This window comes from Aspergillus caelatus, assembly GCF_009193585.1.
Source record: "Aspergillus caelatus strain CBS 763.97 unplaced genomic scaffold BDV27scaffold_181, whole genome shotgun sequence".
NCBI lineage: Eukaryota > Fungi > Ascomycota > Eurotiomycetes > Eurotiales > Aspergillaceae > Aspergillus > Aspergillus caelatus.
Window position 1 is genome coordinate 35,470 of NW_022475444.1, and position 22,327 is coordinate 57,796.

At 48.0% G+C, this 22,327-nt stretch overlaps 5 protein-coding genes across 5 annotated transcripts; 4 read left to right on the forward strand and 1 right to left on the reverse strand.

Annotated features, from left to right (window-relative positions):
* Nucleotides 1–1,668: 1,668 nt before the first annotated feature.
* On the forward strand, nt 1,669–9,716 carry BDV27DRAFT_160905 (uncharacterized protein; the record flags this gene model as incomplete). Its single annotated transcript, XM_032073122.1, has 2 exons — nt 1,669–2,112; nt 2,181–9,716. 2 exons carry the CDS (start codon nt 1,669–1,671, stop codon nt 9,714–9,716), a joined length of 7,980 nt encoding a protein of 2,659 aa, XP_031924314.1.
* A 2,512-nt stretch (nt 9,717–12,228) lies between these two features.
* Nucleotides 12,229–13,380, reverse strand: BDV27DRAFT_167130 (DUF3632 domain-containing protein; the record flags this gene model as incomplete). The annotated part of the gene is made up of 3 exons (XM_032074387.1): nt 12,846–13,380; nt 12,717–12,780; nt 12,229–12,668 (listed from the first exon to the last, which is right to left on the reverse strand). The coding sequence occupies exons 1-3, from the start codon at nt 13,182–13,184 to the stop codon at nt 12,229–12,231; spliced, it is 843 nt and encodes a 280-aa protein (XP_031924315.1). The 5' UTR covers nt 13,185–13,380.
* Nucleotides 13,381–14,820: 1,440 nt separating this feature from the next.
* Nucleotides 14,821–16,315, forward strand: BDV27DRAFT_160907 (Hemopexin-like domain-containing protein; the record flags this gene model as incomplete). The annotated part of the gene is made up of 3 exons (XM_032073123.1): nt 14,821–15,163; nt 15,217–15,352; nt 15,409–16,315. The coding sequence occupies 3 exons, from the start codon at nt 14,821–14,823 to the stop codon at nt 16,313–16,315; spliced, it is 1,386 nt and encodes a 461-aa protein (XP_031924316.1).
* Nucleotides 16,316–18,450: 2,135 nt separating this feature from the next.
* BDV27DRAFT_167132 (uncharacterized protein) lies at nt 18,451–19,526 on the forward strand (the record flags this gene model as incomplete). The annotated part of the gene is made up of 2 exons (XM_032074388.1): nt 18,451–18,742; nt 18,809–19,526. The coding sequence occupies 2 exons, from the start codon at nt 18,451–18,453 to the stop codon at nt 19,345–19,347; spliced, it is 831 nt and encodes a 276-aa protein (XP_031924317.1). The 3' UTR covers nt 19,348–19,526.
* A 52-nt stretch (nt 19,527–19,578) lies between these two features.
* BDV27DRAFT_133359 (uncharacterized protein) lies at nt 19,579–20,451 on the forward strand. Its single transcript, XM_032068066.1, has one exon. It carries the CDS (start codon nt 19,708–19,710, stop codon nt 20,332–20,334), a length of 627 nt encoding a protein of 208 aa, XP_031924318.1. The 5' UTR covers nt 19,579–19,707; the 3' UTR covers nt 20,335–20,451.
* Nucleotides 20,452–22,327: the final 1,876 nt, after the last annotated feature.

Sequence of the window (22,327 nt, forward strand, 5' to 3'; positions counted from 1 at the left end):
TTGAGTGCTACGAGAATAGGGCGAGAAAAATTTTCATCGGCGTGGTCCGGGACTGCAACCACGCGGCATCAAGATTTGACCGACAGACAAGACTAGCTAGTTGTGATGAAAGCAAGAAATTGAAAATTACCGGTACAGGGAGATATCCAATCTTAGGAACAGAGGGACGATGCTACGTTATGCTACCCAACACGCGAATTCAAATCATCCCCAATTCAAATTGGAATAGGACATTCTGGGAATATGTATGTGTCAACAACCCTGCCAATCCACACTACGACCCAACCGTGTCCATATAAGCCCTCTTGGCGCACAGAAGGTATGGGTGGCCCTTGAACTCCATAGCAAATGCTTCGAAAGCTACGGTTCTGGGTATCGTAGCCGCCAATGTCCGAAGATGGGTACATACCAAAGCCTGAGCTAGCGCAATAATCTATGTATCGTATGATAGATGTGTGACCAGGCGAAATACACATGTAATACCGGGATCATAACCAGAGCTGGGCGGGAAGTGGACATAACTGGGAACTAACTGAATCAGGGTCCAGGGACCCTTGCTGGAGCCAGGACCGCCAATCAGTTTATCATATCAGATAGCAAGGAGTGGACCAACAACCCCTATCAATCTAATCTGATAACTCGCAACCAATGTGTCCCAAGCTCCACTAGGAATCATGTCCGCCACTAGTGCCGCAGCGATGTAACGCTGGATAAAAAACCTAGCGGTTCCTGTGAACGTTAGCAGTTTTGTTGATGGAGAATCTTTCCACGTTAGGGTGGGTCCGGTAGCAAGACAATTAGCGTACGTCTGGGATCAATCGGCTGATTGCTAACCCTGGTGTCGGCCCCAAAGAGTCCCTGTATTCGGTAAACCCTACATGAGACTGCCAGCGCCCACTTCAAACACCATAGGGAAACTGTTCTCTTTGCCGTTTGTACTACAGTGCCATCCAAGAGTACCGTTTAGAACTACTAGGTATATAGCCGTTTGGTGGTTCTCCAATTGGGGTGGTTGGAAACAGCGAACTACGTGGAATTTGTAGTGAGTTGCGTCATGACGGTTCGGTGAAATGGCGAACACAAGTCGAATTGGATGCTTCGCTCTATTGGACTTACTGGAGGTCACATTGGGAAGGATGTGATGACCAATTTCCTGACTTGACGGCGCTACCGGGAAATATTGCAAGTACTCGGTGCTGCCAAGATTGATGTCTCGGACAAGATCCATTTTCCTGCTGCTTTACAGATACTATTTAACATGTAAGTTTCCACATTTCCGGGATTTTGAAAATTACCACCAATACGCCAAGGCATCAGGGTCCGAATTCCAGCATCATTCGACTCCAGGCTACGAAGAACACACCCTTTACGAACGGCAAGCGGCAAATACTGTTCGTTCTTCATTTGGGTCTCTTGCCCACGATTGCTACTCTTACCAATGGCCGCAGGAACGAGGGGGTGACGCTACGCAGTGGGTGGGGATCACAATTTCGGCGCCTAATTCGGAAGTAAGACTGCGTAGTGGTGAGTGATGGCGACGGACGGTCGAGTGATATACGGTGTCGCGCAGGGGACTTAGGTAGCTCTCATCTTTGATATCTTGTAACAGCAAGCGAGTACACAATCTTTGGCGACAGTCAGAAAACCTCCCCCTTTCACGAGTCTAAAATGTCACCAGAAGTAAAGGCACTGCCCGATCTGCAACCAGCAGCGCAGTGGCGACAGATGCAACTCCCGGTCACTAGACTTCCAGCGCCGCCGACAGATTGCGCCCATGGCCAGACTACTGATCGTAGTGTGAAACGATTGGGAATCGGTCGGTTAAACTACCTGCGCAATGAACGTGGTACGGATTCCCTGATCCAGAATTACACTCGCGCGATCATGGCTGTGACTGGTCAGAATCACATTGCCTTTTGGAAAACTGCAGACGACGAAGGATCGACTGCCACACGTGGTGTAGTCGTAGCAAAATGTGCAACAGACGATACCATGCCAGAGTGGGAAGCGTTCGAGGCCACCTTGGAGGATTGTACCGAGAGGTCAGAGAAAGTGGAGTTTGGGCTCTGGCTCATGCGTGCGGGAGAAATCGACGTTGATCTGGAGAGCTCTGTAAGTAGGAATTGTACGTCCCTCCACGTCAAGGCTCCTTGGCTAACAATTCGTCCACTTCTTACTAGGTCCGATTTGCGTTATATGTCAATCTTGAATCGTCGTGCGCCGAGTTCAAGTATCACGCAGATCTGAAGTGCGAAACAGATATATCTAGCATTGGTCGGCAGATGGAGGTATACTTAGAACGTGTTGAAGGAGAAGAGGACAGCACACAATTCTGGACCAAGGAACTACATGACTTCGTCACCATCCCAGAAAGGCAATTTCCAACTCTCTCTTGCGAACGCGTGACAGTCACATCAACGACTCTTCCCATTCTGTCGCGAAGTCTTGCCATGGGGACAACTTGGGAAGAGCTCGAGTCTCTAGCACAACGGCTCCAGCTGCAGTCACTGGCTTCAGTGGTTCGTGCAGCGTTTGCATATATCCTCGCCGAATACCTCGAGTCCGATAAGGTGCTAATAGGGGAGAGAGTTTCGGTAGATGTCGAGCGCACAAAACCCGACACAGCTATACCTGTCCCAATCTTTGTTGCTGAGCCTACAGCTGAAGGCTTGATACGCCAAATTGATAATTCTATCGCGAGGATAACCAGAGTGCAACATGTGTCGCCAGATCGCCTTCTGGAAATTCTTAATTGCCCTTCATCGCAGGTCCCGTACAATGCCTTCTTTACGTACCATCAGGAGGTGCGATCCGATCAGAGCGAAAAGGCTGAAGAAGATGGCGCAAGATCAGAATCTTCGATGATCTCTATTGGGTTAAGCTTCGGACATTCCAAGCAAGGAATACCGGCTTGCACTCTTTCCGCTAGACAGGATTTGATGGATGCATCTCACCTGGAACTGGTATTGCGCCATATAGACGCCTTGGTGACGGCGATACTTGCTCGGCCCACTGAATCACTTCAGGACCTTACTCAGGCATTTCCAGAAGACCTTCTTTCCTCACACTCACCATTGGTAAGTGAGGAGCTCCGACAGGCCCCTCACCTATCCCCTTCTCATTGGGTCGACCACTGGGCGGCGTCGAATCCCAGCTGGGTTGCCTTGGAAGTCATAGAAGCAATCAGCGACGATGATGTACTATCCAAGAAATGGACGTACTGCGAGCTTTCTGAGACATCTGATCGGCTCTGCACATGGCTCGCCCACCAAGGCTGGTGTAATCGAGTCATCGCGGTTTGTCTAGGCCGCTCATTCATAGCGTACGCACTGGTACTTGCCATCTGGAAAAGTGGTAATTGCTACGTTCCCATCGCGGAAGATCTTCCTGAGACCCGCCAGATGTTTTTGTTGAGCGACAGTGGTGCTGCTGCCTTATTTACCGAAAAGGATACTGCGACCAGTCTCATACCTCCAGACAACTGCAGGGTGATCGATATCAACGATCACCAATTCCTTGAAGAGCTGGACAACGCTGAAGAATTAACAATCGTCACTGCAAAACCAACTGATAACTGTTATCTTCTCTACACCTCTGGATCTACTGGGATGCCTAAAGGAGTCCTCGTCAGCCGGGGAAATCTATCCGCCTTTACTGAAGCCCAGTCGGAGTATATCTGCCGCGATGTGCCACACACGCTGGAATTGAAGGGCAAGGGCAGCTATCTCGCCCACGCTAGTCGAGCCTTTGATGTGCACATCTGCGAGATGGTACTAGGCTGGCGCCATGGGCTTCGCCTGGTCACCGCGCCACGAACCATGATTCTGGATAATCTACTGCAGGTTCTCAGACGATTTAGGATAACCCATGCCGGGTTCGTGCCCTCCCTCCTCGAACACACAGGGGTGAGCGCCGAGCAGTTACCTGATCTGCGATATCTGGGCGTTGGAGGGGAGAAGATCTCGGAAACGATCATTGAACGGTTCGTCGGCAAACCATGTATTGCGCTGGTAAACGCATACGGCCCTACTGAAGTCACAATCGGGATGTCTAGCCACACGGTCACAGCAACATCTACAGTGCGCAATATTGGGACCGCCGTGGGCAACATCACGATTCACGTTTTTGAGCTGGAAACAACAAAGTATGTCAAGAGAGGCCAGGCAGGAGAACTCTGCGTGACAGGGGACTTAGTCGCGAATGGTTACCACTGCAGGCCCGATGCGCAAGGCTTTACAGATTATCGCGGGCAACGAATGTATCGTACTGGGGATATAGTACGTTTGATGGCGAATAATTGTATTGAGTACCTGGGCCGACGAGATAGTCAAGCCAAAGTCCGTGGCCAACGTCTGGAGCTTGAGGAGGTATCCATCGCCATCCGTCGATGTGCGGATCGCCCAGTAAATGTTACTTCGATGGTGACGCCTTCCCCGATCACAAAACGTCCTCAGTTGGTGGCCTTCATAAGCCCTTCGAGTGACCGACCGGACGATCTGAAAACGCAGCCAGCGTTTTTAAAGGCTGAATACCAGGCCTGGGTACCGAGAATTCTAGAGCGTTGCCGTGAAGAACTGCCAGTCTATATGGTTCCTAGTGTTTTGCTCCCCGTCAGCTTCATACCCATCCAGATCTCAGGTAAAGCTGACAATCGCCGTCTGGTGGCCCTGTATGAAACAATCCCGGCATCCGACCTCCACCTACAAACGCGAATATCCGCGGCCAGGGAGCCCGAGCCAGGCTTACATGCTGGTTCTGCGTCATTGACGATAGATGAAGAGAAGATTCGTGACATCCTTTGCTCGGTAGTGTCAGTAGACCGCAGCACGGTGACGAAGACAACCAGTATTTTTCAATTAGGGATTGATAGCCTCAGTTCTCTCAGTGTGGCTGCTAAGATGCGAGAGGCGGGCTACCAGTGCGCAGCGGCGGATATCCTTGGTAACCCTACGCTGGCACAGCTAGCATCTTTGCCACTTTCTCGTGCAGGCGGCGACCTGCAGTCTAGCAAGTATTTGTCGACAGGCCAGCTAGCTGAAGCTTCGCGGCGCTTGGAGTACCTTGATCAATCCTTCCGAAAATTGCAAAAGAACATTCCAAACTCATCTATTGCTGTCGTCCGACCGTGTTTGCCCCTTCAGGCGAGCCTTGTGTCCAGCTCCATGGGTAGTCTGAGCGCTCTGTATGTCAATCATATCATGTGTCGAATAGGTTCCGACATTGTGCTACGGGACTTGAGGTTAGCATTTCAAGATCTGATACATGAGAACGAAATATTGCGTACATGCTTTCATGTCATGGACGACAAGGTCATCCAAGTGGTCCTGAAGCCTCGGGCGGTAAGGATATCTTGGGAACAGGTTGCTGTTGCAGACGAAGAAGCGGCCCAAGTCTATTTCAGCAATCGGCAAATCGAAGTCGCAACGAAGATCATTCGCAATATCGAGAGCGAAGCCCCACTCCATATTGTAGCTGCTTCGTCAAGCAACAATTCCTTTCCGGGGTGGTTGATGCTGTCCATTCACCATTCCATATTTGACGGTGCCAGTATGGACGTCTTGCTTGACCGGTTATACCATCATTACACTGGGAAGACAGCCTTGCACACCAGAGACCTCACCCCTCTTTATAGGCATTTCGTTACAGCTCCCGAAGAAGCAGCCGAACGATTCTGGTCTAGCTATCTCACGGGCGCTCTTCCCACTATTGTGAAGACCGACAGTCCCTCTGATACCTCTTACGATATAATCACAGAAGTATTACCTTTCAAGCTGTCCATGATCTCTAAAGTTGCTTCCGAAATATCCACTACCACCGCAATTATCTTGGAGACTATCTGGGGAATCTCATTGGCAAGGTACTTGGTTGAGACGGATGTGATATTTGGCCGGATCATGAACGGCCGTAGCATACCGGTCGAGTCAGTCGAAGAGATGCTGATTCCCCTTGTGACTACTGTTCCCAGTCGACTTCGGCTTCCATCTGGATTGTCAAGCATAGTTGACCTGATCAAGGCTCATACTCAGGCTAGCCTCGCATCGCTACCTTATCAGCATACGTCACTCCGCGACATTCAGCGGTACGCGCAAGCCCCTGGCCCATTGTTCAACTCTATGTTCTCATATATAGCAACTGCCCGAACATCACCCGCAAATGCGATGCTGGTGGAAATAGATAGCGTCATGCCGGCCGACTACCCCCTTGCATTAGAAATCAAAGCGGAATCGGAGCCAGACACGGTGACTTTGCGGTTGAGAGTCACCCGTGGCTCTTGTCTCACAGACAGCGGTCGAGGGCTGATCGATGTCATGTGCATCATTCTCCAAGGGTTGATCTCAAACGGGGATTTTATGATTGAAAGTGAAGGAAGATCCCAGCCACAGGAGCGAGACGAGCCAAAATGGGATGAAACCCGCTGGACTGAATGGGAAACAAAAGTCCGCGAAGTCGTGTCTGAGATTACCGGGCTTCCTGAATCCCAGATTTCAAAGAATATTTCTTTCTTTGCATTGGGAGTTGACTCAGTTATTACTATCCGTATGGCTCGTCGCTTACAAGAACAAGGCCTCAAAGCGTCTTCTAGTGATATTCTACGGTATCCCTCGATTGGTGCTCTTCATAATTATTTGCAAAAGTGCAACGCTGTGCCATCTATCTCACCAATGAAGGAGAACACTTCGGATCCCAGTATAAACATTGACTTGTTCCATGAAGACGACTCGATTGTCGAAACATACCGCTGTACACCTTTGCAGACAGCAATGATTGGCGAATGTCTGAGCTCTGAGGGCAAGGGATATGTTCACCATCATGCAGTCATCTTAGACGACTCAGTCGATCTTGAACAGTTGGCTAGTGCGTGGCAAGAGGTTGTTGGACTAGCAGATATTCTCCGAACGACATTCCACAGGGAGAAAGGGAGTCATGATTTCCAGGCTGCGGTCCATCAACACTCTCTTGTACAATGGTTGCATCAACCTGCCGTCGAATCACTGTCTGAAGCGATTGAACAAATATCCCAGCGTGTAGCATACCCCGACATCAAAAGCTTTGAGAGGCCGCCGTGGCTTGTCACAATCCTGACTGGGATCTCCCAACGGCTGATGGTTGTGACTATGCATCACTGCCTCTACGATGGTTTTTCTTTGCCACTGCTTTTTGAGTGTGTAGATAAGGCGTATAGAGGTCTGTCAAACCACGTTGGGTCATTTGCCTCTGCAGCACGCAAGATCACAAGTACTGAGGAGTCGTCCGTGAAATTCTGGGCTGAAACTGTCAAAGGCTATCGGTATTGTAAAGTGCCATTCCCACCAACTATTGCAATAGAACCCTGTGTCCAATTGGCTGAGGCTACTGTGCAGACTCCTATCACTACTTTGCAGCATCAATGCCGTTGTCTTGAAGTTACGTTGCAGACTGTTGCTCTACTCGCTTTTGGTCGGTCCTTGGCGACACTATTGGGCCAGCGGGATGTGATATTCGGTCATGTAGTTTCTGGACGAGGGCTAAATATCGATACTGCAGCACCGGTAATTGGTCCACTTTTCAACACAGTACCGTTTCGCCTGGTACTTGATCCAATCCTTCAGAGTACCCGTTCAGTCTTGCGTCACATCCAACGCTTTTCTGCCAACGCCCAGAGTCATCAACATGCACCACTGAGTGTAGTCCAGAAGGACTGGCGTCTGGATAACCACAGTGAGGCTTCCTCGCTGTTTGAGACTCTTTTTACTTTCAATAAATCAGGGAACCAAGACCCTACGTCTCTTTTTCAGCCGTACCTTTCTCATCGTGCACCAGACACTCCTCATTATAGATTAAATGTGGAATTTGAGCAGAGGTCGGACTTTCTTGTGGTACGTGCATCGTCCCGTGATCTCCTATCAAATGACGGCGATCTGGATGCCTGGTTACAGACCTTAGCTCGTGGTTTGGAGAATATCATTTCCCATCCGGATGCCCCCGTGCTGAGCTTTCCGTCTGAGCTCAAGGCTCTCCCTCTGGCTACTAGTTCTATCCAGGATGTAGGAAAGCAGCCTACAGATATTCGAGGTCTGGAGAACCATGCTAGAATCATCAAAGCAATCATCGCAACGGTTACCAAAACACCGATTGATCAGCTCCACGAGGGCAGCAGCATTTTTGTGCTCGGCGTGGACTCTATCTTAGCAATAGATATCAGTGCTAAGAGCCGAGAGGCTGGACTGAAACTCTCAGTCAGTGACATCCTTCAGGGAAGAACGATCCAAGGAATTGCGACGATTGCCGCCAACAAGATAAAAACACTCTCTGTCCTGCCGGAGACTATCACTGATGGCAGCAGATCTGCTATCAGTGCAGACGCAAAACAAGAAGCATTAACTGCCTTGGCTTTAGAGGAAGATGATGTCGAGGTCATCTTGCCCTGTCTTAGTGGTCAGATATTCTATATATCTTCTTGGCTCGGTAGCGGTCGACGACTGTGGGAATTCACATTTGCATTTACCAGCCGCGTCCGACTGGACCCGGAGAAGTTAGACCATGCCTGGCTACTGCTTCAACACCGACATAGCATTCTTCGAACATCATTTGCCGCCATTTCCGCAGTAGAGATAGTGCAGGTGGTATGCAAGCCGGCCAAAGTAAATAGAGGTCTTCGCGTGGAGAGTCAGCCATCTACGGGAAATCTTCAATCGGAAATCCAAGGCCTCACTCGCAATTTTATGTGCAGTCCGTCTGATCTCTTCACGCCTCCGGTTCGCCTTTGCCTGGTACAGCACAAAGACTCGGACGTTCTTCTACTCACACTACATCACGCATTGTACGACGCCCGGACAATCCCGATGTTGATCGGAGACCTAGAGGCCTTGTACCTGAACACCCCTCTCGCACCCCATAGTAGCTTCCCCGCTTTTGTGCATCATGCTCAGCAGACAGCGGGTTCTAAACTTGCCGATGCTTACTGGAAGCCGGCAATCGAGACTGGCCAGCGTACAGTGTTGGGAAAAAACACACCCAGCGCCGGGAATCACTCACAACTCCTCTCATCTCAGCTCATTTACCCTCAAGATCTTAAGATTGTGGAAGATTGGTGCCACCAGATTGGCGTTTCCGTGCCCTGTCTTATCTTACTAGCCGTGGGTCGTAGCTTGGCACGCATCGCAGATGTGACTCATCCTACTTTTGGTCTCTTTCAATCCGGGCGTTCAAGTGAATATCCGGACATACACCGCGTAGCAGGTCCGACTGTGAATATGCTACCGTTTGTGGTCCCAGATGCCCTTACCCGCCCTATGCTCGGGGCCCTCAAGGCTATACAGCATGATCTAGGTCAACGTGCTATCCATGACCAGACCAATCTCCGACAGCTCCGCCAGAGAATGAAGGAACTTGGCAATGACCCAGAATTCAATGTCCTTCTCAATATAGTCCTCAGTAAATCCACGGACAATTCAACCCGAGATTCGACTGATCCTCTGTTGACCCCGTCACCCATTGGTTTCGAGAATTACTTAATTGCTGAACGCCCGCTGGCTGGTGCAACGTCTGTTGACAAGTTCCGGTATAATTGGCTCCCTTGTGAGAAAAATATATACTTGGAGTTCAGCTACAACGAAACCGGTGGTGAGCTGCATTGGAAGGTTGACTACGAAGTAAACTCAATGACGACACTTGAGGCACAGACGCTTTTGGAAAATATTGCACAGGAGATGAATCTCATTATGGGAGACTCGTGACTTAGACCATGATGCTTGCTCGACGAAGAGATTGACAAGGTTGCGTGCGGGTGCAGTGGAATAAACACTTGCGACCAGGGCAGAGGGAGTAATATGGTGTCATATTTGCCCTCCAGAGATACTATACATATGTAAAAGCCACAGAGCTTATTACGAGAACCAAGACAGACGTTGGCTCGAGCATTGTTATGCTAGTGGGCTGCCTCAGCTACAGTAACCAAACTGTATCCAGTCGACTTAGCTATTAGCTAACGTTAGATATGTATATCAGCAACTAATTCTAGTCTAATCTATTTTAGATCCGAATCTATTATTTATAATTTCTATACCCTAGTACCTGCAACATCTGAGATAGAAGTTAGGATCCGGCCCTCCCTTTGGCCCAGATTTGGTATTGCTGTATACTTTTACCACTCATTATATATAGCAGTATGTCTATATTCTATCTATTATAGCTTTACCTTTGTTCAATCTGATTAGTAGCTAGTAGTAACTACTATTACTATTACTAATAAGAAACTATATTACAGTCTTAACAATAATATAAATAGAACTTGTTTTCTTACTGTCCTGGTATTTAGAAGTTTACTATAGAAGTCTATTGTACTGAATCCCCAGCTTAAGCTTTTTGTTTCAGTTTTAGTTTTTGCTGCTTCTACTGCTGCTCTTGTTGAAGGTTGTTGTTATTCTTATGGAATTATTGTAGTGACATGCCTAAATTTTGTCTGTTTCTACCTTGGCGCAGGAGGATACTTAGGTCGATGCTGGTAGTCGTAAATCAAGCTCGTTGCTCGGCCAGCAGCTGGCTAAGATTAGAACAGCATCATTCAAACAACGTCTAATTATATTCTCTTCTCCGTAATTATTCTGTGCTAGGCGGGTCTGGTCACTTTTTAAACGGTTGTGTATATCATGGTTGCCATCGGGAAGCCTATTGAGAAAGCACATGAAACGCAAGTGAAACATACAGGAAGTACTTTGGCCTTAAAGCGGGTAGACCAGAGATAAATTATTGGTGGGATTAGCGTCTCACATTTACTCAAAGAGCATCCGGACGGGCTACTGTGAAGGTTAACAAAGCACCCATAACGCTAAGTAGACCGAAAAACCATCGACCAGTACCCAGAAACCTTGCCGGGGGGCTATGCTTAGTAGGCGGCTCATACAGATAACAATTATCCTTCAGTAATAGCCAATTCTTGTGGGTATGGATATGAGGATAAAAGCTGTTGTGGCCCCTAAGGCGGAACTGTCGTGTAGATTAGACTTGGCTTTCAAAGGTGGGTTAGTAGCAGCTTTTTAGAGCGAGATTATCCCTACAGCTATTGGACGTACGCAGTTACCTTGTACGGGTTTAACCATATCCAGAATAATACGAAACAATGTAGTTTTCCCGCAAATTTCATATCGCAACCCAATACCCATATACGAGAATTTGGTAAGTAGACCATACTCCTGCAAAGCGCTCGAAACTTTTGGACTAGTCTTTGCTTGTTAAGAGTTAGGCTAGCCTAGGATGTTTTAACTAGTACTCCCATTTGTGTGTGCACTGGCTGCTCTTGATTAGTTATGTAACTTTGCCATGTCCGAAGTAGCTAACTATTGCATACTATATATAAGGAAGAAATACAATTGTTGGTACAAAGACCTGGATCCAGCTCTACATGCATAAAAATCAGTCTGTTTTCACAGCCATGGTATTCACTAACGTTTTTGAATTTATAGTTTTCTAAGCACACCAACCAAGAATAATCTCAGCACTGCCTGATACTTAGCGCACAACTATCATGAAAATATGCCATCAGTCGAAGCACCGGAATATGTTCTTAACCGTTAGTGCATCAATGTCGTTCTGTGTTATTCTGCGGAATATCACATTCTAAGCTGTCAATGACAGCGATTCCAAACCCTTGGAATCTTTGAGTCTGGTTTATATCGTTGGTGATAGGTAGTCACTGGTGACGGACAGCCGCTGATCGTACTACTTATGGTTTTTCCCCGTAGCGCCGACGGAGGTCGGCTCTTGTCTTGTCTCTATTAATTGGCTTTAGTGTAGTTCACCTCTCCAGTCTCTCCTCGACAATCGCATTTTGGCTTGGAAGAATGCTCTCTTGGGCGTTTATTGACGCTCTCATTCACCCTGATTATCCACCTAAGCAGTCAGTATTCTGTCTGTTAGTTTGAGGGAGCTATTGGACCTCGTGGAGCAAACAAGACGGAGCCTGCCAACACTCTGACAGAATTAATGTTTGTTGCTCTAGGTCTCGCAAATGATCATCCACAGTTAAATAGAACCATCCTGGCTTCCCATTAGAGTTACAAGCTTATCACCGTCGAGGCAAAGGAATCTTCTACAGCACGAAGCAACCAAGATACCTCCATATCCATCTACCCTGCTTGAAAGAAGTCGGCGTACAAGCCATAATAAAACCTTTGCTAAGAGAATAAACTATTTCCAGCTTCATAATCATATACGCGTTTAGACGACTCAATGCTACTATGCTAGCATGCTTTAACTTGTACATTCTTGCTCTATCAATTCCATCTCTCTTCTAGCTCTCAGAGCAACTTGTTTGGTACAATCGCCAGCTTTTTCGCCGATATAACCAAAGCGACACTTCCAAAATTCCCACCTTTTAAGGCACACCACATTGGAACCATGATATAAAGATCCTGTTGCAGCCGAGAGGCGTTCCTCATGGCCTTCTGTCCCATTAATCGCTGCCCCGTAGAGGAATACACCACTGTGCTTGATCCATTCTGCTGCCGCTATGACATGAAATCCGCTCCCGGGAATCTCAGATGGCTCTTCAAGGGCTTCCCGGAGTTCCCATATACCAAAGACGGTCCATGATATCGCGTCGAGCCTAAGAAGTCGTGCGGCGAACGCATTCAAATTAATCCACTCCTCTGCCTCGTGGCTTTCAATGGGGCCCTCAGTGGATGGGGGTGCTATTCGTGTGAGCAGTGATCCAAGGAAAGGCTAGCTATGAAACTCACCAACCCATGCTTCTCTCATGCTGGGACCGAGCAAAGGGAGATCCGCCCAGAGACGGATGGTCGACTATACATAGTCAATACTCAGCCCAAGTGGCCTTCTATAATTAACATGATATAGAGATAACCCACCTGCCAAACCTCAACGCTCAACGGAGGCAAGAGTGTAAGAGCCTCCACAAGGTCTACCATGCGGTCTTGAAAGGGGTGAGCGTGGGGAACTTGCCGGGCAAGGCGGATAAAGGCATCCCACACCAGCCAGAGAAATTCCTCAAGTTCGTCCTCCTGGACTTCTTTATGTGCCTTCTTTGAGTGCCTCGCAGGATTAAGCTCGTCAATTTCCTCCGCGGCTACTCGAATATAATCCGCATCGAAGCTATGAAGAAGACCTTCGAGAGTATGAATCACTTTTTGTTCAACAACGCCTGTCTCCTCATGGATGAGGGCTGGTAAGGAGAGGCTGATCGACATTGTTAACAATTTTCCCTCTCGTTCCAGCGGTGAAAGTATGTGTCTCGACTTTTGGTCAAGAAAAAAGTTTGAGAGCACGCGAATCGTCGGTTGTCCGGGCTTACGGCTAGACCTTTGTAGTTTGGCATCGGACTAGGTTCTAAGAAGGTTCTAATAGCCCAGACCAGCGACACTCCAAACCTTAATGTTGTAAACGCAGTCAACTAGAGCACCTGTAAAGAGGAAATACCCCTAGCGAATCCACGGTGGTAGGGGGTATAATAGTCTATATTGGTAATTATCGGCGGTAACCCAGCTATCTGATCCTAACTTCCTTTGCGCAGAATGAGACCTAAGACACGACAAGCCCAAGAAATTAAGTTATCGATTCACTAATAGTTGTTTCATCCAGACCCACCACGAATCAGCTGTCGTTGGGGTGGCCTGTCATTAAGGACAGGAAACCCGATAGGCGAGGAAATCACTCCGAAATCCAACTGGTTCGATCTGATGTAACCTCTTGTCTCCCCTGGGATCGCGTTTGGCTAGAAGTTTGTGACGGTGTGGCATTGCATCAGGGCTTGGCCATGGCAGGATCGACGAGACCCACAGACAATGTTTTCCAGACCGTTTTAACCTCGAAATTTTATTGCCTAAAGTGCTTGGCATGTCGAGGATATTACTACATCGAGATCTTCGTCTGTGAACTGTTATTCTCGCAGATTATGACCCCATTAATCGGATACTGACTAGATCTTCAAGAGAAGTGACTTTCCCTCACTTCCATCAGCCATGTGTGATGTGCAGATAAGCAGTTCAGCTGGTTCTGTCAGAGACGCCATTCATTATGCTATATATGTTATCAGACTAGAGCTTGACTTCGTATCTGACAATTGTGGAACCTTAGCGGATGGACCACGATGTTATAGCAATGATAAACTTATTTTGAGTTGCCAAGTTTCTTTTAAGTACAGCCTAATGAACAGATATTGCAGGTTACAAAATATACACAGGCTACTGCAGGGTTTCATGCAGCCCTTAATGGATAGATGTGCACTTATATCGCACCACAGTCGATCTGTAGTGGGGCAATTCGGGCGGTAGCCAGTAAATTAATGTATGGCTCCCCTAAAAGCCATCCACCTTAGCCACACTCCATAACATAGAGCTGCATTCTAGACCGCATGCCAAGTGCCGTGCCTTCCAGGAGGCTGAGACTATAGGTAACCAACAACAGAAACACGCGCAAAGTGAAAATACTGCTATTATTGCCTTCCGGATCCGATAGGCTCGAAGGGCACATTGAGCCATGTGATTGATCAGGTCTTCACTGCGGTGGGTTAGTGGCCTGACATAGAGACATTTTGAGGTAGTTTCACGAAGTCACAGACACGCCAAGGTTGTGGGAAATAGAGCATGTTTTTGTTCAGGTTGAATGTGAAGAGGCGTGGAAATGGCCCATTCCAGAAACTGGACTTTGATTCAGAGCTGGGCTCTCTCTGATATATGGCCTGTAAGAAATAATGGCTCATTTGAATGGTCTCCACGGAGCCTATATATACTGCAGTCAGCCTGTGCGATACGTACCCAAAATTTCATAAACCATCCTCTCAAACAATCTTCCCCCGCCTGTGACAATAGGATTTGACCCTTTACTATGCGTCCCTTTTTCTGGCTTGCTGCCTTTGGGGCTGTGGTGTCAGCATTACCTGGCCAGCCCATTGCAGGCCAAACTAGAAGTATCATCGTGAAGAGGGCAGACGAGCATGTCCAATTCGTCGATGCGACTGGAGATGCCGAAACGCAGATCACGCGGCCCCCTTCAAAGGACGACGAGTATAGTATCCTCGATGGCAATGGAGGGGTAGACGCATGTCCAGTCGGACTGATTGGCAAGCGCCAGACAACCCCAAAACCAGCTCAGACTCCGGAGAATATCGAAAGGACATTGAAGGAGCTGCAACGCCGCTGGCTTAGACAGGAGCTCGTGGGCCGTGCTAGTACGTATGCAACTGCTTAACACGATGGGTGTATACTGACCTCTAGTGAAAAGGATATCCTCACGTGTTTAATAATTACGAAAGACTCCCGTTCCCGGGATTTGAGGATACTCAACTATATGAATTTCCTCTCCTGCCCTCCACCGAGCCGATCTATAGTGGCGGTAGCCCCGGCGCTGTCCGAATCCTGTAAGTAGAATCCCTTTCTCGTTTACATGTTCCAATTCTGATCAAAGCTTTGCCAGAGGTGCAATCTCCAGCAATGGTCAGGTTGAGTTAGCTGGGTTCATCCGACACCCGCCAGGAAACCGTGGAGGCTTTGAGCTGTGCCCCGAGTCTGCTGCGGTGGCTTCTACCACCACTATCTCTCCTGATATTGACGACAGTGTGTGTGAGGGGGTTCCCCACACGCATGATGAGAACCGAAGGGCTATACAGCTTGACTCTGGCATGGTCCGGCGAGATGCGTCGGATGCGCTCCGCAGACTCTGTCAGTCGAAGCAACGGATTGGAGCAGGCGTTCAGACTGGAACTGATGGAGAAGTATGGTTTTTCCGGGGCGACGAATACATCCGCTACTCAACCAATGACGAAAGCATTCATTTTCGAAAGAAGATCTCGGACGGATGGCCAGGACTTCGCAATACTCCATTCAGTGAAGACATTGACGCCGCGGTCAAGACTGGGACCTCAGATGAATATTGGCTCTTCAAAGGAGATGAATATGTTCGCTACTCTACGAATGGTGAAAAGATCCACTTCCGAAAGAAGATTGTCGAAGGCTGGCCGGGACTGAAAGGCACGCCATTCATCCAAGGTATTGATGCGGTGATCAGAAGCGAGACGAGTGGAGAGTTATGGTTTTTCAAAGGGGATGAGTATGTCCGCTACTCAACCGACGATGAAATGATTCATTTCCGAAAGAAGATTGTGGATGGATGGCCAGGATTGAAGGACACCCCGTTTGTCCGTGATATTGACGCCGCAGTCAAGACTGGCACCAGTGAAGAATATTGGTTCTTCAAGGGTAATGAGTACGTTCGTTACTCGACTGAAGATGAGCGCATTCACTTTCGAAAGACAATCGCTTCAGGGTGGCCAGGGTTGAAGAACACGCCCTTCAGTCGACGACACAAGCGTACGGGGGCGTGAATGGGTCAATTGAGGGCCTGACAATTGAACTCATCCAAGGACTTTTTCCAGTGGGGCGTAATATGTTCTATCTTGTGTCTGGCATTTCTTATTTCCCTGTCACATATATACATATCTCACAGAAGTCAGGTCTTCGTCATTTAGTAACATAGGGAAAGAGAGCTCTTCCTTAGATAGAATGAGTAGGCCTCTTCTCGGTAGAGCTCGCTTTTCTCACTGAGATCGCGACAACGAATATGATCAGTTCAGCTTCATCATAACAGTCTCTAGGATGGGATGCTAATGAATGGATAATAGCCGTCAGATCGCTCGCAATCGGAAGTTCTGCATAAGCAACCATGATTATTCTCTCTCTTAGCGATAATATAGCCATAAAACCAATTTCATTCACTTTCTTTCTTTTGTGGCTTAGGGGAAGATCTAAAGCTGCCGAAACAGGCTCAAAACTGATTGAGCTGGCTTGTTGCCCCCATTGCGCACTATATTAAATACGCACGACAGGTCGATTCATAAATGTGGTGTAACGGCGGTTGCCTCAGGCAATGGCTACTCCACAATGAGCAAGGCAACGGCAAGGTGCTGGGCCAGTGTCCTAAAATATACTATATAGATTTCGATTGTATAGAACATCTTAGTGCATAAATAATCTATTCCTATTCGAATCTATATATCTTTTTCTAAGATATTAGGTTTTTCGATACCCGATTCAATATAGTTTCTACTATATCTGAGTTAGCCTCACCGGTTGGCCAACTGGCTGTCGACGACCCGGAAGAGCCCCAACCGGGAGCTGTATTCAGGTATAATGCAGATCTCTATCTCTACCTCTCTCTCTCTCTCTATGTAACATTGGCCGTACATTGCCAACTTGAAGTCATGCCATATCTCATTACACGAGGAGCCGATCTTGCTCCATAGGTAAGGCCTGAGAGCACCTTCCAGGGCTTGCCCTATTCCAGTTACTGTGAAGGACAGCCTTATGTCGGAATATTCCCCTAACCGCCATCACCAGGGAACCTTTCCTCCTAACCAGCTTATGGGGAGCCACGTAAGTCGTATTAATGCACATCCGAACATTCATCCTACATTCATCTGGTCTAATTGATGGTGTATGTCCAGGCTACCAGAATCCCAGAGGGATGGACCTGTGATCTGCACGACCCGTGAGGGTTCTTTGGCCCCGGAACCGCGGAATGGGAGCAGGCCGGGGACTACGGGCTGGCCGACATCATATTGGCACCCATGTAGACTCCTGATAGCAGTGAAATGGGGTACATTATCTTTTCTGGTGGACGGTACTAAGGTGGTGGCCATGGCTGAAAAGGAACTTTCGAGATCTCAGAAAGAGGCAACTCAAACCTATTGAGTTGATGATGAATGATTGAGCCCAGGGGGCTGACAACATTTGAAGCACGGTCGTCAGATATATATGACTCAATGATTGATTGTTTGTCAGCGTATATAGGCAAAGACTAAAGTCAAAGACTGTCTTGGGCCGCCTGGCCAGTGGGGAACCAGCAAGCATTCACGAATCAAGAGCCTCTACTGTGCTTGAGAAATTGTAGTACCTCGCCTGTCACCAAGTGACTATTGTAAGGTTTGATATAACGTTAGATCAAGGGTGCGGCAGTTCTTGAAGCAGACTCAACCCGGACAACTAGCCGTTTGTAGACTAGCTGCACATTCTATAATCCTTCAGGTTGGCCTAAACGCACCGATCGCAATATCCACTTGGACTGAACAGGGTCTCTCCATGAAGATCAAAGGTTTCATAGCGAATAAAATTATGCCTGCTGACACAGCCGCACGATCGGCAACCGAGATAACCAACAGCCCCTGTTTTGGCCCCCAACATGACTGCAAACCCTGAACCCCGTCCAGCCTCGGCGGAGCATATCATTTGCCCACTAATTTAATTTAACACGGTCACAATCCTTTTCGCTGTCAGTTTTTAGCTCCAGTCATGTCAGACGAAGAAGGGGAAAAGGAGAATACCCCTTCTGCTTTACTCCCTGCCCTGCCTTTCTTTCTCATGGTCCGTTGTATAGATCTCCCGGGTCCTGGGTTAGAAGGATAACACTCGTTTTTGTTTCCATCTCTATTCTCTTGGCCCCTTGAAAAAGATTTCAAAAACAATGAGATCATCTGTAATTCTTGGCGTCTGTCGCCTAATCCTCCTTGCACCATTACTGTCAAGCACGACGTCAGCAGCGGATAACCGAACATGTTATATGGTCGACGAAAAGACAGTCGCGGTCGACGACGTTCCCTGCACGACCAAAGAGACCACCCATTGCTGTAACAAAAATGACATCTGCATGTCAAACGGTCTCTGTTGGGTCCAAAGTACTGGCGATATGGTTCTATCACGAGGCAGTTGCACCGATATAAACTGGACTGGTGATTGCGTAGCTGCAAGACCATGTGGTACGGCTCAGCCTGTTACCTCCTTCTGAAAGATCCACCATGCTAATTTGAAATTATCGAATATAGCCCGCGCGAATCCGTCATCCGGATACCCCGTTGTCAACGCCGATATCGCCAACCACCAGTTTTGCTGCGGCTCGGTCGTCAGCTCCTCCGCGTCTGATGGAATCAAGTGCTCGGGTGATGGGCCATTCGCTGTCCCCACTGGCACCGTTATTCCGGGTGTCGCCGCATTGGCATCCGTGGCCTCGACATCTGTTCCTAGCTCTAGCGCCACTCATTCCACTAGTAATAGTAACGACACATCATCATCATCATCATCAGAGAAACCGGAGAAATCCGACGATCAGTCAACCAAGCTAGCTATCGGTTTGGGACTTGGTCTCCCACTGGGTATCATTGCGGCCACTGCGTTGATTTGGGGCGCCTGGGAGAGAAAGAAGACCGTAACTGCCAGAAGGGAAATGGATCAGTTGAAGGCTGCGATGTACCAGAATTATCAGTACGCCCCGGTGCCACAAATGCAGGCTCCACCCCCCGTCGAGATGGGCCATAACGAGCATAGTGTTGCGGCGGAGTTGCCGCCTGGGGGCTACAACAAGTGATGAAATCACGCACATTCGCAACTACATTTGATAATAGCAAGGCGTCAGTTTAGAAATGATACGCGCACTCCGAGCAGAATCGCATAATGGAACACCGTCGGCATTGCCTCAGTCAAGGTCCATACAGCGCTTCCTGTAGAAAGAAAGGATTCAGCGAGGCTTAGCCCGTCAAACCTCGCAGTTTAGACGGCTATACCTTCGATAGAACGGTTGAACTGAGCTGCTAAATCCGCACTGTGCGAGGTCTTCCACAGTAGAACTAGTTCTTGTGGCGTAGTCTACTTCATACTGCTGCCTTACTCTTTCTTAGTCAGCATACAGAGCGTATTCATACCCCTCATACCAGACCAGGCTTTCTCTATGCTTCCACAGACTTTCACCTATCATTTAATCTCTTCTGTACAGCACAACTGCAACGACGATCAAAATAACTTGAAAATGAAGGAGGTTGCCGCAACACCTATGGGTGTCCGAAGAAAAGACCTCGACCAACCCTCGGGTGTGATAGACTCCGAATCAGCTCAGGGCCATGGAGACGACGGGGTTCCTCACGACTCGGACAACGAGCCTATGGTCTACGAGACTCCCCGAGACTACGCGACTTCGGCGCGCCAGGAGCGCGACCGCCTCATCGCCGAGGGTGCCGATCCTGGTTCCGTCATCTTGCAAAGCGAGGTACGCAATCATGTCCCACAACGAGATGGCGATTCCCCTGCCGACTTCGCGAAGCGCTACGTTGAGACTATGAAGGCTATGATAAGTCGCGGCGTTTCTATTCTGAACGATCGGTGTACGGCTGATGTGGTGCCATCCGGATTCGAAACCACAGACGGAAGGTTTTTCGACTTGGGCCCGGGGTCGGGCGCAACAAAGTGGGAGTTTCGACAATTCAGTCAGTGGTTCTCACAGGAGTTGGAAACAGGACAGATACATGAGGTGCCGGAGAAGTGGTTGAAGTTTGAGAAGCCTTACCCAAGGAAGATTTGAATTTTAATATCTGGAGCAGGTTTTGATCATGTAGTACAGATTTCCTACGCCGCTGGAACCTGTTTTCTATCTTGCAGTGCTGAGGGCCGTCTGGTATATAAATATATATCAAGCAACCGTGACAATAAAACCGGCTATATAATTCTAACTCTAGTCACTATCTGAAATGGTCGATATGCCCATTTCTCTTGTTCTTATCACCTCATCAATACTCCAAGGGCAACACTCGACGCCCGTACAAGGTTGATGTCTCTCAACTCGGCGCCATGCATCACATGCTTCAGTGCTGCCTTGTAGTCTTTCTATATATACCCCTCCTAGTCGTGTTCGTAGACCCATGTGCCCGATATAGGAGGTTGCGAGACCTGGTATTCGGTAATGCACATGGCTTAAACGAACTAGGCGCGTTCGAAGTTTAGGAGGTTATGTGTATATGTAGTATCACCTACCAGTCCACAACAAGATATTGATCAGTTTCTTTCCCCCCAGGCGAGGACTATTCGCAGCAGTAGACGACGCTGAACAGAAGAGGCAGTTCGCTGATTATTCTCTCAAATGCATTGGAATATCTTGATCAGCAACAGTACAACTCTATATTGGCCTTGATTGCTACCACCTATAGGTGTCTATCGGATATGATTGTAGCGCTAAAATTGTGCTCTACCGGACATGTACCCTTCTCTTTAAGTGGAACTATATCCCAATTACCCGCATCTGTAGTCATGACCTCGATATCAATCGAGCAAAGGATCGCCCCAGTGATGACAAGTCCCATGACTTCTCGTGCAATGTTTCCGTTGCCAGTACTCACGAGTACTTGTTTTTGTATTGCGTGAATAACGAGAGGAGGCAAGAACGCTTTGAATAGAATAATTTTGTAGTATAATTATCAATCAGATATTGGATCTGCTAAATATTCCGATAAACTATTATTCTTACTCAAGTTGACAATTGTACAACAATAAGTCCGGACTGGTTCTGACCTTTGATATCCCTACTATTGAAGGCCAGTGAAAATGCCTCGGGTGAGACCACTAGTGAACTATCGCAATACAGCTCTTGCTATGCTATTGTTCCCTCGCTTGGATCTTTAAAAGCCCTCGGGTTACTTTGACTCTGTAACAAACCTTGCACTATAAATTCTACTATACTTCAAGTAGTATCTCAGCGGCTACAGGATAGTCCTCCATATTCTCGTACCACTTTGTACCGAACGATTTAAGGTTCTCCAGATAGACATCATGCTTATAAATGTGAGCAAATTGGAGAAGTCAATATCGGCTAGAAGATCAAGTTCAGCTACGAACAAATTATCTATATCTGTTGTTACTGGTAACCTGTTGTACCGGTCCCAAGCATTGCCCTCTTAGAGCTCTAGAACCCACACTACATCTCCTTCCCATGCGAAGATAGTGGGGACAGCCGTGCTTGTGCGGGATTTCCTAGAGATCTCGTCCGATCAGGCCACACTAGATTCTTCTACACAATGCTCTGTTAACCACAGGAGTCGCATCTATCTGGTATCCACGACTGGTGACCATGTGTATTTAGGTTTGACCTACCGGACGCACAATGTAGGCAGCCAAACCAAGCAGCTCCACCACCAAAGTAATTGGAAAGGATGCCGCCACTAAGGCAAATCTACTTTGCAGGTCCAGCACGAGCATCTCTGGAGATACCATTGCACCTGCAGACCGCCGCGGGAAAAGGGACAGCAAGTGTTCTGGAATTCTTGTGGGTGATAATTGCTTCGAGCTTATCATATATCGCGTAACGCAGGATCCTTACCTCTTGGATATTATTACAGACCCAGATGCCCTTTTTATTGCACGTAGTGGTAGCGTAGCCGTACTGCTATGTAACAGCGCTATATCGAATAGACTAAAACTGGGAGACGTCACATGTCAGAATCAAGGATTAAGTGTTGGTCTTTATATCCCATTTCTGGCAAGGCACCAGGGACATTGGTTTACCAGTCTCGGTCCTGCTACAC